Raw genomic sequence first — 16,182 nt, 5'->3', positions numbered from 1 at the left:
GATGTTGTCCATCAGGGATGACAGCTTAGCCGCCGTTCTCCTGTCACTCACCACCTCCACTGGGTCCAGAGGGCATCCTAGAACAGAGCTGGCCCTTCGGATCACCCTGTTCAGTCTCTTCCTGTCCCCAGCAGAGATGCTGCCGCCCCAGCAGACCACGCCATAAAAGATAGCAGAAGCCACAACAGAGTCATAGAAGGTCTTCAGGAGTGGGCCCTCCACTCCAAACGACCTGAGTCTCCGCAGCAGGTACAGCCTGCTCTGCCCTTTCCTGTAGAGGGCGTCTGAATTATGAGTCCAGTCCAGTCTATTGTTCAGATGAACACCAAGGTACCTGTAGCTGTCCACAGCCTCAATGTCCATACCCTGGATGTTCAGTGGTTGCAGTGGAGAATGCTTGTGCCTGCGGAAGTCTACCACCAGTTCCTTGGTTTTACTGGCGTTGATCTGGAGGTAGTTCAGCTGGCACCAGTCCACAAAGTCTTGGGTCAGACCTCTGTACTCCTTGTCGTCCCCATCAGTGATGAGGCCGACTATTGCAGAGTCATCAGAGAACTTCTGCAGGAAGCACTGGGTGGAATTGTGGGAGAAGTCTGCAGTGTAGATGGTGAAGAGGAACGGAGCCAGAACCGTTCCCTGTGGGGCCCCCGTACTGCAGACGACCCTGTCCGACACACAGCCCTGAGTCCTCACATACTGTGGTCGGTCGGTGAGGTAGTCCAGGATCCAGGTAGTGAGGTGATGGTCCACTCCAGAGTTCACCAGCTTGTCCTTTAGAACCGAGGGAAGAATAGTGTTGAAGGCACTGGAGAAATCAAAGAACATGATTCTCACAGTGCTTCCAGCGGTCTCCAGGTGAGCGAGGGAACGATGTAGGAGGTGAATGACGGCATCATCCGCTCCAATGCCAGGCTGGTAGGCAAACTGAAGTGGGTCCAGTGATGAGCTTATTAGGCGCCGAAGCTGAGCCAGGACCAACCGCTCCAGGGTCTTCATCAGGTGGGATGTCAGAGCCACCGGCCTGTAGCTGTTGAGGTCCTTGGGGCGTGAAGTCTTTGGCACTGGTACAACACAGGAGGTTTTCCAGAGCTGTGGGACTCTTCCCAACCTCAGGCTCAGGTTGAAGAGGTGCTCCATAAACTATGAGTATGTCCATAAAGTAAAAACATACAGCAAAAGAGTAGTTTTAAACACAGGTGTTACTAATGACATTAACAGAGTTTAGCCACAAAGCTTTAATTAACGTGATTACAGTTTTTGCTCGTTGCTTGAACACTATAAACCCATGCTTAGACTAAAGTAACACAACTTGAAGCTTTTGTTACCATACCCCAAACACATGTACCCATACCTTAAACAAAAGTGCTGCTTTGCACTCTGGTTGCAATTATGCAACACACTTACTCCTTTATGCAACACACATGGTCCTGCATACTACACTCTATTTCATACATAAGACACTTCGTTCAAAAATGAAATTTCAGGGTGCCATTTGGAAAACACATGTATCCAAAATACAAAACACATCGGGTAATTGCAACCACTCAAATATACACCTGAAGGCACTTACTTGCAAAACTGAACACCAATTAGCCAGCCACAAAAAGCCCTCAGTTTAGCCAATTCAAGAACTTTGCAAGCATGGATGGAGGGAGAGCAAGAGGAAGAGGAGGAGGAGGTCAAAGAGGCCATGCACGGACCCATATTTCTGATGATATAAGAGCAACTTTGGTGGACCATGTCATCAACCACGGCCTGACTATGAGGGAAGCTGGGCAGAGAGTCCACCCACATCTAAGCCGCTTCACAGTGGCATCTGTAATAAGAAAATTCCGACTAGAAAACAGGTCTGTCTTCATCTCACTGCCTTCTACTCTACTCAGATGGTTTTCATAGTACTGTTCTACAGTTACCATATCAAGTGTACAGGGTATTGCAGGGTGCTAATGCTCCTTTTGCAGCCAAAGTGGTAGTTTCTGTGAAACATACCATGATTACTTATATTGAAGTACAGTGTTGTACAGTGGATGATACAGTATATACAGTGAAGTACTGTAAGAAAAATAAGCAAACCGATGACAATATGTGGTTGTATTTCTCTAGAATGACTCGAAGACCTTCTGGGGGAGGACGCCAACGCCTGTTCACACAACGGCAGGAACTTGCTGTTGTGGACCTAGTGAGGGCAGACAATGCCATCCGTCTCCACCAGCTACGACGGAAAATACTTGCAGACAGGCGAGTGTTCAGCAACATAGACCATGTGAGCATCACCACCATCAGACGCATCTTGGGTAAACACAGCATCACCATGAAGCAGCTCTACAGAGTCCCATTCGAGAGGAACAGTGACAGGGTCAAAGGACTTCGAGCTGAATATGTACGGGTACGTGTAACTGTCCCTTACATTTACAATAGAGTATTGGTGAAGTCCAGTAGCAGCTGAATATGTACCATATCAGTACCACATGGATCCATTCTGAGAGCTACACAGGTACCTGTGTGATGGGGTGAGGGTGCCGTATGTGTAGCACTGTAGTACAGTGACATGTTCCCCTTTTTTTCAGAGAATCTTGGCCATGGATGGAGCTGCACAGCCTCATGAATACATTTTCATTGATGAAGCTGGATTCGACCTGAGCAAAACAAGACGACGGGGTCGTAATGTAATTGGCCAAAGGGCAATTGTGCACGTCCCAGGGCAGCGTGGGGGAAACATCACATTATGTGCCGCCATATGCCTTCGAGGGCTTCTGCACCATCATGCAATACTAGGTCCATACAATAGCCAACACATACTCACATTTCTAGATGCTCTCCATGATATAGTTGTACAGAACAGACCAGATCAGCCCAGGTTTGTGGTGATATGGGATAATGTCAGTTTCCATCGGGCTGCTCTGGTCCAGGCCTGGTTCTCCAACCAAAGTCAACTTGAAGTGGTATGCTTGCCCCCTTACTCACCATTTTTAAACCCTATAGAGGAATTTTTTTCGGCTTGGAGATGGCGTGTATATGACCGCCAACTACATGCCTGCATGCCTCTTCTGCAGGCAATGGAACAGGCCTGCGGCGACATTCAGGTGACAGCAATCCATGGATGGTTTTGACATGGAAGAGGATATTTTCCCCGGTGCCCAGCGGGAGAAGACATTGCTTGCGATGTTGATGAGGTCCTGTGGCCAGACCCCAACAGATGGCGGGATCCATGAGCCCACGTATGCACAATTGTCATGATTTTTTGTTTACAGTATAGTGTTTTTTCTATTACTGTATTATGGGGGTTTTTTTGTTTTGGTTTTTTTTGCTTTATCTGAATTCATGGTACTGCAATGTACAATATTGAGTAGGTCTATTTGCTTTTTTGGTTGTTTGCAAATGTGTCTCCTGAAAATATGCCTTCTGAATGAACAATGGAAATCAAAGACTGCAGTGCTTTATATAAAGTAGACTAGTGTGTTCCTCCTGCTCTGTAAGTGTTTGCATATGATGCAAGTATGTGTCATTTTGTCAACAGAGTTACATTTTGACAAAGGAATGTTAGGTTTTGATAGCAGAGTTTAGGTTTTGAGAGTAGAGTTTCAATTTGGTGCAGATGTGAATGGTATATTTCCCAGTGTTGTGTCATGTTTACTTGTGTTTAGGGTTTTGGCACAATGAGCAAAGTTTTGCAAAATGTGTTCAGGCAACGGGCAAAAACTGTAATAGCAACTGTGTTTCCATGCTATGCTAATATGCGCATTAGACAAGGTGGGCGATTACTATTCTTGTAAAATTAAACAAATGTGTTGCTTACTTTAATATGTATAATGCTTTATTGGGCCACACTTGCATTGTTCTTATTTAGTTTTAGAAGCTAGATCACACCTCGATTACCACTTTATGAAACTATTACTTGGAGGTATCCATGCTGTATTTTGGTGTTTTGACAGTGGGGATAGATTCATTTACTCATGTTACACTCATTTTTATTAGAGCTACATCGGCCTTTAAATTATTAGCATTCAGCTCAAAATGAAAAGATTTAGGCTGAACCTGCAGAAACAGTTGATCGTTTTTCACATAGTTCAGGGGGAAGCACTTGTATCCTGACATCGAGCGGTTGCGCCTTTATATGTCGACAGAGAGAGGTCCTTCTGTATTTTGAAGAATGTGGTAGTTTGCTAATTACTTCCCAGCTGTCATCTGGAAGAAGCTGGTGCCAAAATGGGCAGGAGGGTGCAGACAGCTCAGTCTATCATACGCTGGTATTTCCAAGGCAGCTTCCCTTGGCAGTCATGAACACCTAGACAATTGCTGGGCTGCAGGTTAATGCGCAGCCCTGTTAGTAGGGGTTACCTAACACCTTTGGAAGGACTTACAGCAAGGCCATGCCAAGCAGCTCTGGGTTCAGTATTGCCGCTACTGTCCCATCATTCTTCTTTGCCAAAGGTGTGTTTTCTGTCTACTCCACAGAGAGGCTGATGCACATTAGAAGCACAGCTGCTCTTGTCAGCTACATACAGGATGAAAGCTTACCTTAGGATGCCATTGCAGTATCTGTGATGGAAAGATATGATACAAAGGATCAACGACAAAGAATGGATGTCGCCTCTGTGAGTTATAACATGTTTTTAGAGAGAAGGCTGAAGGGGGATTGCTCCGGGCTAGCCAGTCAGATAAAGATAAGAAAAAAAAATCGTGATGTTCTAAAGACACTTTCAGCAACTGAGAGCACAACAGAACATCATGCAGTGTAAACAATAGAATCAAACAAGTAATATAGTTAAACTTCATATAATTTCCCATCTGATTACTTTGCAATGTTTTGCTGTTAAACTTGGCATCACCGTTGTTCGTTCCCTCAGTCAGTGGAGAGTAACCAGTTTGCCTAAAAATAATTCACTCTTAAACAGAATGAATTATTTCCACAAAAAATTAATAAAATATCATTAACCTAAAACTTAGACCTCTAGCCATGCCAAAATATGCATTTACATATTGCACAGGGATTTAGCAAAAGGAAAGCCTGAGCACTCACTAAATGTTCAAAATCCTAGGGGCCAGTCTATATTGGAGGGATGTAATTGCCAATGTACTTACCGCCTTTTACAGTTGATTGCACTTGTAATGTGATGCAGACTGTAAAGGAGTTCAGTTTTGGAAACATCTGTAACTGATGAGGTTTTAAAGCGCCTACAGGGGATGAATCACTTTTTAAAAAAAAGCATAATGTCACGGTCCTGGGTCTCCTGACCCAGCGTTTTTAGTTCTTTGTGATTTTCGTATTATTGTACTTGTGTGTGATTTATTCTATGGCTTCTAGTTTTGATCCCTTGCCCTTCATGTCTCTCCTTATGTTTTATTCCATGCTTCCCCTGCCCATTATGTCTAAGTTCTCCCCGTGCTCTCTCTTCCCCCTGTGTGCCCTCTATGTATTTATGAGCCCTCGTCCCCTTTCGTGTTTATTCCATGTCTCCCCTGCCTGTTACGTTGGTGTTCTACTCGTGCTCTCTCTCCTCCTGTACTTCCTGTTTCACCTCTCCCGTCAGTGTTCAGTTCACCCCGCCCTGTCTCGTTATGATTATCAGTGTCACCTGTGTTCCCCGTGTGTTCCCACTTCCCTCGTTAACCCTCTGTGTATTTCTGTCTGCGTCTCCCTCTGTTCAGTGTGACGTCGTCCCTCATGCTGTGTGTGATTTCCCCCGTGTTTCCTGGTGAGCCTTATGTTAGTTTTTCCCAGTCTAGTTTTGCATCGCCTATCATCTTCTGTTACGCAATAAAGCTGCCTTTTGAGTTCATTCCCTCGTGCCTGTGAGTCCTGCATTTTGGGTCCTACTCCTGCCTGCCGCACGGCGATTCATGACAGTACGACGTCACCAGTAATGGATCCAGCGGACTCACCGTGGAAGCGCAGCTCCCGTTTTGACGGGACTCGGCTAGCGCTTGGAGGGCCTCCGTGCTGCCGCTCCTCACTAGCTGCTTACCCTTCGGTCCACTCACCTGCTTCCTCTCCGCGGACGCCCAGGTCTCGCAGAAAACGCTCCAGCCGGTCCCGGGAGGATTACTACGAGCCTGCAAGCAATCAGCTCACGCCTGCACAAGCCTTCTACAAGATGTTAGGGATTATTATCGTGCCGCCCGACTCACCCAGCGTTTCCACTTCACAGCAGGAGCCTGGGACTCTTCTCGACCAACCGCCTAGGGTGAGTGACAAAGTCCCCCTACGTTCGCCTTCTGTGTCGAGGGATAAACGTACCGTTTCCCCCAAGGCCGCTAACGTCGGCTTCATGAACTCTAGATCTTCTGTTCCTCCTGTTCCAGAAAATGACAGTATTTATTTTGAGAGCGATCGTTTCCACTTTGGTTCAAAAGACTGTGCTTCTGATGCTCCTTCGGACCCAGGAGTTAAGACTGTTTCATCTGGAACTGTTTATTCTGGAGCTATGTTTATTCAGTCAGCTGCCCGTCCGCTTTCAGCTCAGTCCCCTGCTCAGCAGCCGTCTGTAGCTCAGTCTCCAGTGTCACCTGCTCAGCAGCCACCTGTAGCTCAGTGTCCTGTGTTTCCTGCTCAGAAGCCGCCTGTAGCCCAGACACCAACTCCACCACCACCATTTTCGCCCCAAGCTCTGTTAGCCGCCCGGCCCCAAGCTCTGTTAGCCGCCCGGCCCCAAGCTCTGTTAGCCGCCCGGCCCCAAGCTCAGTCGCCACCTCCACCACATTCAGCCTCGCTTCCCATAGCACAGTCACATCCACAGCCTGACTTACTACAAACCTTATTTCAATCCTTAGCCCAGTCAATAGCTCAGTTGGTAGAGGAATCATCAGCCTTATCGACAGCTCAGTTAGCTCCCTCGCAGCCCTTCACAGCTCAGTTAGCTCCCTCGCAGCCCTTCACAGCTCAGTTAGCTCCCTCGCAGCCCTTCACAGCTCAGTTAGCTCCCTCGCAGCCCTTCACAGCTCAGTTAGCTCCCTCGCAGCCCTTCACAGCTCAGTTAGCTCCCTCGCAGCCACCCTCAGTGCAGTCTCCAGTGCAGTCTCCAGTGCAGTCTCCAGTGCAGTCTCCAGTGCAGTCTCCAGTGCAGTCTCCAGTGCAGTCTCCAGTGCAGTCTCCAGTGCAGTCTCCAGTGCAGTCTCCAGTGCAGTCTCCTTTAGCACAGTCACCCACTCAACCACCAGCACCACAACCATCACTACCTCTAGTTCATTCCCCTGTGAAGTCATTTACTTCTCCACCATTAGCAGCTCAGGTCCCCGTGTGTCCAGCAGCTCAGGTCCCCGTGTGTCCAGCAGCTCAGGTCGCACCTGAACCATTGGCCCAGTCCCCGATAGCAATACGGTCTTCTGTTCGGCTTAACATTCAGCCAGGGGTCCCAAACCTCTCTGGCTCTACATCAGCTCCTGCTGGAAGCTCGGATGAGCTCATCCAGGACTCCGTGGCTCCCACGCCGCCATCTACCTCGTCCGCTGGGGGTTCCAGTGAGCCCGGCCAGCACCTCCTCGTCTCCGCTGGAGGGTCCGAGGGGCCCGTTCAGCCTCCTGTCTCCGCTGGAGGGTCCGAGGGGCCCGTTCAGCCTCCTGTCTCCGCTGGAGGGTCCGAGGGGCCTGTCCAGCCGCCATCTGCGACCGCTTCGTCATCGCCTGGCCCGGCCTCAGAGTCTTCGTCCTCGTCTGGCCCGGCCTCCTCAGAGTCTTCGTCCTCCGGGCCTCGGCCAGTACGCCTGACACGGGAGAGCCGCCGCCGCTGCCTTCCGCGCGGCCGGCCCCCTGAACTGCACCGTCATCGCCTGAGTGGCCGCCATCGCCTTCCGCACGGCCGGCCCCCGGACCAGCGCTGTCATCGTCGCCGCCGCCTCCCGCGCGGTCGGCCTCCTGAACTGCTCCGTCGTCTCCTTCACCGCCGCCATTGCCTTGCGCACGGCCGGCCTCCTGAACTGTTTCCACGTCGCCGCCGTTGCCTTGCGCACGGCCGGCCTCCTGAACTGTTTCCACGTCTCCGCCGTTGCCTTCCGCATGGTCGGCCCCCTGAACTGCTCTGTGTTTGGGTTATTTTCTTGGGCTCCGGTGTTTGCTGTGCTCTTTTGTTTTCTGTTCCGAGCCCTCCGTCCTGGGCCCCCGCCGCCCGCCCTGGGTTGTTTTCTGTTTGGTTTTGTTTTTCTGTGTTTGGGCTGTCTGGAGCCAGCCCTTGAGGGGGGGGTACTGTCACGGTCCTGGGTCTCCTGACCCAGCGTTTTTAGTTCTTTGTGATTTTCGTATTATTGTACTTGTGTGTGATTTATTCTATGGCTTCTAGTTTTGATCCCTTGCCCTTCATGTCTCCCTGTGTGCCCCTCTGTGTATCTGTGAGCCCTCGTCTCTCCTTATGTTTTATTCCATGCTTCCCCTGCCCATTATGTCTAAGTTCTCCCCGTGCTCTCTCTTCCCCCTGTGTGCCCTCTATGTATTTATGAGCCCTCGTCCCCTTTCGTGTTTATTCCATGTCTCCCCTGCCTGTTACGTTGGTGTTCTACTCGTGCTCTCTCTCCTCCTGTACTTCCTGTTTCACCTCTCCCGTCAGTGTTCAGTTCACCCCGCCCTGTCTCGTTATGATTATCAGTGTCACCTGTGTTCCCCGTGTGTTCCCACTTCCCTCGTTAACCCTCTGTGTATTTCTGTCTGCGTCTCCCTCTGTTCAGTGTGACGTCGTCCCTCATGCTGTGTGTGATTTCCCCCGTGTTTCCTGGTGAGCCTTATGTTAGTTTTTCCCAGTCTAGTTTTGCATCACCTATCATCTTCTGTTACGCAATAAAGCTGCCTTTTGAGTTCATTCCCTCGTGCCTGTGAGTCCTGCATTTTGGGTCCTACTCCTGCCTGCCGCACGGCGATTCATGACACATAAAGGGCAGTAACATGATTCTACTTTTCTTGTGCATCCAAAAAACAGAAGCGCCTGACACATCGCAGCCGACAGTGTAATACATTTAGGTTGGTTTTTTTTGACAGACTTAGTTGCGATAACAGATGGTAGGCTGAGTTCTCATGAATAACAAGGAGCATGGTAGACCTTGGCTTGTTTCTTAGAATCGTATTAAAATTAAATTACAGAGAGCAGAATGGCATGAAAAGAGAGAGCATAATTTGCTCAGAAGAAGCACACGCTGGATAGCTGTCTGTGTTTGATACTCAACCCACTTCTCCTTCTCCGTTACTTAATTACAGTTGTGCAGGGATCCCACACCTAATGGAGTTTCACTGTCACTGGCGAGTTTGAATTAGAAACGTTCTTTGGTAATAACTTTAATTGGACATTTTTCCAAACACAGTGCTGGTCATATTTTAATTTTGTTCTTTTATCTCTGTCAGTATGTATTCTTTTTTTTCTTTTTTCTTTTACCATTGTAATAGGATTGTATAGGACTGGAGTGTATGGCTTTGTTATGCAATCGAAATTACCATGTGTGAGGAAATCTGGGGAAACACAGAGTCACAGACTGAAGATGATAGTGCCAGTGCTGACCTTTACCAAAGATTTGCAATATTAAGATTTGCAATATTAAGACGCGATTAAGATTCACGTTGTTCAGTTAACTGTTTAAATTCTCGATTAAACAGGAAAAAAACTTTGAAAGCACGACAGCTGATTCTGCCTAATTTGGGTGTGAGGCAAGGTATTGTTATTAACATCATATTACTATAATATTAACTTTTTAATTTTTAATTTTGTATTGTGTATCTCAGTGTCCTATGGGAGTATCTGTACTGATCCACCCTGAGTTGTTGCTTGTGAGTGTTTCATATTTTTAGAATTAAAAACTGGAAAAGCACTTTAATGTAACAATCTCACCTTTACTGGACCCAGTAAGCAGATACAGACAGTAATGTTGGTGTTCAGGTGTTTTTATTTACAAGGTGCAAAAGTGAAGTGAGCGGGCAGAGGGCCGTTACCACGTCGGGGGTCAGGGAGGGTCTGTGGACAGGTAAAAACAATGTTACGCCTGGCAAACATAGAAATAAATGGGTATGGTGTCTGTAGTGACTGAATTAGAAATCCTTGCTTGTTGTTGAAAGAGTAAAGGAAGTGAGGGACTAAGTCTCCGGGCAGGCTGGGTTCTGGAGCTAGGATAACGAGTGCAGTGGAGAGTTTGTGGGCAGATGCCAGTCCAGGGGGTATTGAGTAAACAGGAGGGTTCTTGTAGTGGGTGAGCAGGTTGTGGGTCAGGGATTCTAAACAGGAGACGAGAAGCAGAAGGGAGTACAAAGGAGATGAAGAACAGAGCCACCATGGTAGATAGTACAGATCTCCTGAATAAATCTTGCAGGTGCAGAGAACAGGAAGGCCCCGAAGGTTACTTCATCCGAAGGAAAACCCTCCTGGAGAGGAAATGGGGGGGAAAAAAACCCATCCAGACTACCTGATCCTGACACTTGAGAATATATTTTAATAATCCTACACAAACTTTCTGACTGATTAGACCTTTTTAAGTCATTGTTTGCTTTTAAAAGCCTCCCTCTTTGGGATGTGACTCCCTTGAGTGACAGGTGTATCCATGTAAGCAGCTGCAGCAGACAGATTTCTGCTAAGCTTTAGCTCCGTGGGGTGTCCGAGTATCTTTAATAAAATTACCTGACTATTACTATGGCTTGCTGTGTGGTACACAACATCTGTTGAGTCTGCTCTTAGCTAATAACTTATTACATCCCCATTTTATCTAAATATAGATACTTCTGGAAAACCATAAAGCTAAAGAGGAGGTTATAAAATGTAACCAATACAACTAATGGAACTAATAGCTGATATCAGAATTGATACAGTTACAACTTACAACAGAGACTTTGAGGTTTGGCCCCAAATATAGCACTTTTTACAATAAGCCATATATTAAATGTCTTTTTACAACAGTGAAACTTACACCCACACTTCAGTGTGAGCCAGGGAGCAAACCACTAACCCTTTAAATGGTAGGTGAATGACTCTGCCTCCACAGTTCATAGAGCGACAGACGCAGACAAACCTCCACACCCTCGCGCTTTGGAACAGAAACGTTCTTAACAGTATGCAACATGGCATGCGTCACATGTATGGATGAGGTAACATTTTTTAAAAAAAACATCTAATACTGTTTATTTAAATTTAGAGTCTTAACTGTGCTTAGCATTTTATAGAAGTCTTAGACATTCTAGGGCTAAACCTCAGCCCTTGACAGAAGTCCATGAGGAAGTCTAGTATCTACGTCTGTAACAGCAGGCGGAAGAGAGGAGATTACAGCTTATAAATTCCTGACTAGTATCTAATTTAGTGAGATCTTTGTATCTTACAGCATCTTACAGCATATGCTTTGAATACTGATCATACTCAATAAAAGCTAATGCAACAGTGGCAGACGCAGATCAGCTTTATTTATAAATTCAGTTTTTGGGCATAAACCAGTGATTATACATGTCATTAGTGACCAAAATTGAATTGGAAACATTTTAGTAATGAAGTACATGTAACTTCTAGGAGACACAATCAAACCATTTCGTTCAAACACTCCTGAGAAGAGAGCTAATCAAGTGAATTAAGTGAAAACATCTGTGTGCATGGGGTCTGCTGTGTAGGGACTTCAAAGGGATAAGATAAAGAGGTGGCTATTTCAAAAGCTGTGCTTAGACAGAAAAGGATTAGACAGAAACGAATCTGCCCTTTGAGGGAGCTTTAAAAGATCAAAGTAATCAAGATCCAGCTGTATAAGCCATTATCCCCTAATATATATACAAAGATCTGCTGTAAATAAAAAAATGAATTTTATCCATAAAACTATATAATGCTGATGCACAAGATTAAAAGTGTATGTAATTTGTATGTAATCTAGTAGCCAAGTTAGTTGAAATAGCCAGTCAGAAGCATCCAGTAAATACCAAATAGCTAATGAACTATACATAAATAATTTCCAGTATTTTACATTCACTGTTTTTAAAAAGCAACATGTAAAACAGATTGTTGTTGTAAGTGGTATGTTTACAATAACAAACCGATGTATAAATATACATTATATATGGGTATACGTTATACCCTGATTAGCTATTAAATTGTGACCACCTGCCTAAGGTTGTGTTTAGGGATGGGTATCGAAAACCGGTTCTTGTTGAGAACCGGTTCCCACTGTTTCAATTCCTTGGAATCGTTTGCCACTTTTAAAAACGATTCCCTTATCGATTCCAGTCGCCCCGAATGACGTCATCACGTTGAGTAGCGTCTTTTACCCAGTAGGAAACACGGCGCCTGAGCGGCACAAACGCTCAAAAGTTTGGTTACACTTTATGAGAAAGGATGACAACAGGGCAACGTGCAATACTTGCAAAGTAGAGATTTCATCAAAGGGAGGAAACACTACGAATATGCAAAAGCATTTGCTCAAAAAACACGCGATTGCTTTCAACGAATGTCGTGTTTTTGATCCGCTCCGGACTAGCGAAGCTCAACCCAGCAGCAGCGGTAGCGTTTCCACGTCCTCTCCCGTTAATACTGCAGGTAACTAATCAATTAGCATTGCATATTATGTTAGCGCGATTTACCTTATTACAAAACCTGCTATTACTGTGCGTTGCATTTAGATAACCATGATGAGAGAGACAGAGTCTGGCTGGCTCAGATGCTGGCAGTTCTCGCTGCAGTCTACCGGTAGCGTCTCCTTTCAGGCCAGGATAGACGAATGTCACCCAGCAGTGTCTAAGTTTGTGGTCAAAGGCTTGCACCCATTTGCCACAGCAGATGCCCCCGATTTCACTTTGGTAAGTGAATATGTTTAATTGTAGGCAGGGACATTACTGGATATTCTTGTGTAATTGCTACAGAATAATTTATGTTAAACTTTGTTATTGCTACAGGAGAATATTTATTTTATTATTTTACATATACATTTTTTTTCCTGGGGACCCTGTGACACCCCATTGAAGAGCCGTAGGCTGTGAATCTCTTAAGATCTCACTGTTGGGTTTGTAAGGCCATGTTACTCCTAAATTTCTATCTTGTTCAAAGAGAAGATATAAAACAAAGTTCTAAGCTAATCGACTTTAGTGTTCTCCTTTTTTAAAAAAAAGAATCGATAAGAGAATCGATAAGGAATCGAATCGTTAAACAGAATCGAAAATGGAATCGGAATCGTTAAAATCTTATCAATACCCATCCCTAGTTGTGTTGGTCCATCGTCTGCTGCCAGACTCATCAAGGCATGGACTTCATTAGACCGCTGAAACTGTGCTGTGATATCTGGCTCCAAGATGTTAGCAACAGATCCCTGAAGTCCTGTAAGCTGTGAGGTGTAGTGACCTATCAGACTTGTTTCCCCAGCACATCCCAGAGATGCTCGACTGAATTGAGATCTGGGAAATTTGGAGACCGAGTCAACACCTCAGACTCACTTATGTGCTCCTCAATCCATCCTGAGCATTTTTACTTCATGGCAGTGCGCATTATCCTGCTGAAAGAGGCCACAGCCATCATGGATTAGAATTTCTATGAAAGGGTGTACACGCTGCGCAACAATGCTTAGGTTGGTGGTACGTGTCACAGTAACAGTCACATGGATGGCAGGAGCCAAGGTTTCATCAAACGTGGTTCATCAGACCAGGCCACCTTCTTCCGCTGCTCAGTGGTCCAGTTCTGATGCTCACGTGCCCATTGTTGACGCTGTTGGTGGTGTACAACTGGTCTGGTCTGTGGCTATGAAGCCCCATATGCAACAAACTATGATGGACTGTGTATTCTGACACCTTTCTATCAGAACCAGCACTAATGAGCTACAGTAGCTTGTCTGTTGTCTGTTGACCACACGGGTCAGTCTAGTGGGAACACCCCACAAGGACCTTAGTTTTGGAAATACTCAGACCCAGTTGTCTAGCCATCACAATTTGGCCCTTGTTAAAGTTGCTCAAATCCTTATGTTTGCCCATTTTTCCTGCTTCTAACACATAAAATATCCTTAAACTATTCATCTGGCTTACCATAATTAGAAGATACTCACTCTTCGCTTCACCCCTCAGGCCTCTTCTGTGTCCCATACAATCCTCCTATTTGGGGATGATTCTGTATCTCTACAGGTGGTTGAACTACAGAACCATCTCCAAATAGGAGGCTGTGTACTCAGTACAAACCCAAGATAAATCAATAGATTTGCTTTACTCAACAAGAAAGTACATCTCAGAGTTTAATCGAAGTATTTTATCTTGCACTCATTTTAAGAAAGAATTGAAAAGCCACTTTAAAATTCCACCAATTTTCTGCTTTCAGTGGTTGAGAGATTAATCACTGACAAGATTCTTATTCCAAGAAACTATTGGCTTATCTGTGGAGCTGAGGAATCTGATCCAATTATGAGCAGAGACAATAAAATACTTCACAGTCACGCTCTGTATGTCTGCATCCCAGTATGCATGCTGTGTATAAATGTAACTTGTAAATATCATTGCAAAAAAAAAGACATATAGGCATTTTTTCATGCATGCTGCAAGAACATGCAGACAAATGAAACGACAGTGTAAAAGTTTGGCATTTCAGCTCTCTATCACTTTTTCCTTTTTCCCTCATAAACCAACGATTTATCCACCCGAAAGTAAATCCCTCTCCACTGTAGCTGTCTGAGAACTTGCATTACAATAAGACAAATGGATGACACTGTGACAGAGTGATCAATAAAACCACTGTAGGCCTCGACCAGACAAAAAGAGCTCATTCCTATTCTTGTCGCAGTTTAATATTTCATCGCTGTGTGCCATTTTCAAAGGCAGAACTAATTTCTGACATTAATTACTAATTTCACTGATGGCATTAGCACTGATAAGTGTGATGATGATCAGATTAGTCAAGCTGTATTATGCTCAAAGACCCACAGCAACACTGTAAGAGTGCTAAAATAGAGGACAGTGACATGACAGGCATTTCACTAAATTCTCCTGTTTATGCATTATCACCAGACGAAACTCAGCAGACAGTAAAACCTTCAGCTAAAGATATTTTCGTATATTTAATTGCATTTGCTCTGAGCAATGAAGTCTCACTAAAGTAACACAGCAGAAACAAATCAGCCCTGTTTCACTCACGGATTATTGTAAATTCTTTTATAAGTGATATTTGGGTTAATGCTAACCTTAAGTCTTGTATATTAAGCTGGTTGGAAAATTTGGAATTAATGCAATGGGAAAAGCAGATTACTGGCAAAAGTGCTCATAAAACACCTGCGTTTCCAGACTTGCAGATCACTGAAACTAATCTTCAGGAAACTTTGACCTAGAATCGATCACATGTCAAGCCCTTCTGTAGCTTTTCCTTGTTTTTGCTCCTGCTAATCAATAAACTTTGCTCATGAGCCCAGAGAGAAATCTAACCGTGACCTGCTGCATCGCAATTCATGAAAGTTTCATTTTAGTTTTGACAGCTGACATTTGAATCCCAGCACCGTCTCGCCGACTGAAGATGTTTGTCATCTTCAATTAAATCTCTTTCAACGGGCTGTCCAAGCTTCAGATGCAGTAGATGAAGGGTATATTTAATTTGAACAGGTCTTTGCTTTCATGCTCATTTACAACTGTCATGTGGCCCCGAGTTCTCTGTTTTTTGTTAAAAATAAATTTGTCCTGGTATAACGTGTGTTTGATCCGGTGTCTCTAAAAAGAACTGCACAGCATACTACCAGAAATACAGTCATGGCAAAAACAAAGTACTGTTACTGTAGGATCTGGGGCAGGCCGGGGCTTCTTCCTCTAAATTCCTCCTTTCTCTCTCTCTCTCTCTGTCTCTGCCTTTCTCTCTTTTTCTGTTTTCTCTTAGGTGGGGAGGTGGGTGGATTATCTGTGCTTCTGCCCGTGGGCGGTTGTCTTTTCCCGGGATTACTCTCACACACCTGCAACTCATCAGTGCTGTGTATTTAGGACTGGCTGTGGCAATGATTCCCTGCCAGATCATTGTCTTTATTATGATGGTAAATTGGTCAAGTCATTGGTCAACTTGTAAGACTTTTGCAACTTCTGATCAGCAACCTTTCGGTCTCGTCTGCTTTCTCGTTATCTTCCTGGAGTTCCCTCCTCACTGTTTGAGAAACTTTCCTATCTGGAGTCCCTCCTGGAGTCTTAGGCCCACAGCAATACTTGTACAGCAACATCACTCGGGTTTTTGAATCTCTTCGGAAACAAGGACTTACCTCAGTTGCCTGCTCACCCTCTACTGACTTCCTCCCTTCATCTCCAAGC

At 45.3% G+C, this 16,182-nt stretch overlaps 1 protein-coding gene across 1 annotated transcript; it reads left to right on the top strand.

Annotated features, from left to right (window-relative positions):
• Positions 1-1,582: 1,582 nt before the first annotated feature.
• LOC146695787 (uncharacterized) lies at positions 1,583-6,489 on the top strand. The gene is made up of 5 exons (XM_085478556.1): positions 1,583-1,847; positions 2,104-2,386; positions 2,568-2,706; positions 5,959-6,185; positions 6,460-6,489. Exons 1-5 carry the CDS (start codon positions 1,642-1,644, stop codon positions 6,487-6,489), a joined length of 885 nt encoding a protein of 294 aa, XP_085334682.1. The 5' UTR covers positions 1,583-1,641.
• The last annotated feature ends 9,693 nt before the right edge of the window (positions 6,490-16,182 follow it).

This window comes from Copadichromis virginalis, linkage group LG13 (genome assembly GCF_057382275.1).
Source record: "Copadichromis virginalis isolate Kocher_CV1m ecotype Utaka linkage group LG13, C_Virginalis_male_GT1.1, whole genome shotgun sequence".
Lineage (NCBI taxonomy): Eukaryota > Metazoa > Chordata > Actinopteri > Cichliformes > Cichlidae > Copadichromis > Copadichromis virginalis.
Note: the sequence above shows the minus strand (reverse complement) of the source record. Positions and strands in the feature narration are given on the sequence as shown.

Excerpts from the sequence above, each read along its gene's own strand:
- LOC146695787 (XM_085478556.1), top strand. The coding sequence starts at position 1,642 with ATGGATGGAGGGAGAGCAAGAGGAAGAGGAGGAGGAGGTCAAAGAGGC. Across the intron at positions 2,387-2,567 it reads TTCGAGCTGAATATGTACGG|AGAATCTTGGCCATGGATGG; the intron begins GTACGTGTAACT and ends CCTTTTTTTCAG. Across the intron at positions 6,186-6,459 it reads TTCTCGACCAACCGCCTAGG|CTCAGTCCCCTGCTCAGCAG; the intron begins GTGAGTGACAAA and ends GTCCGCTTTCAG.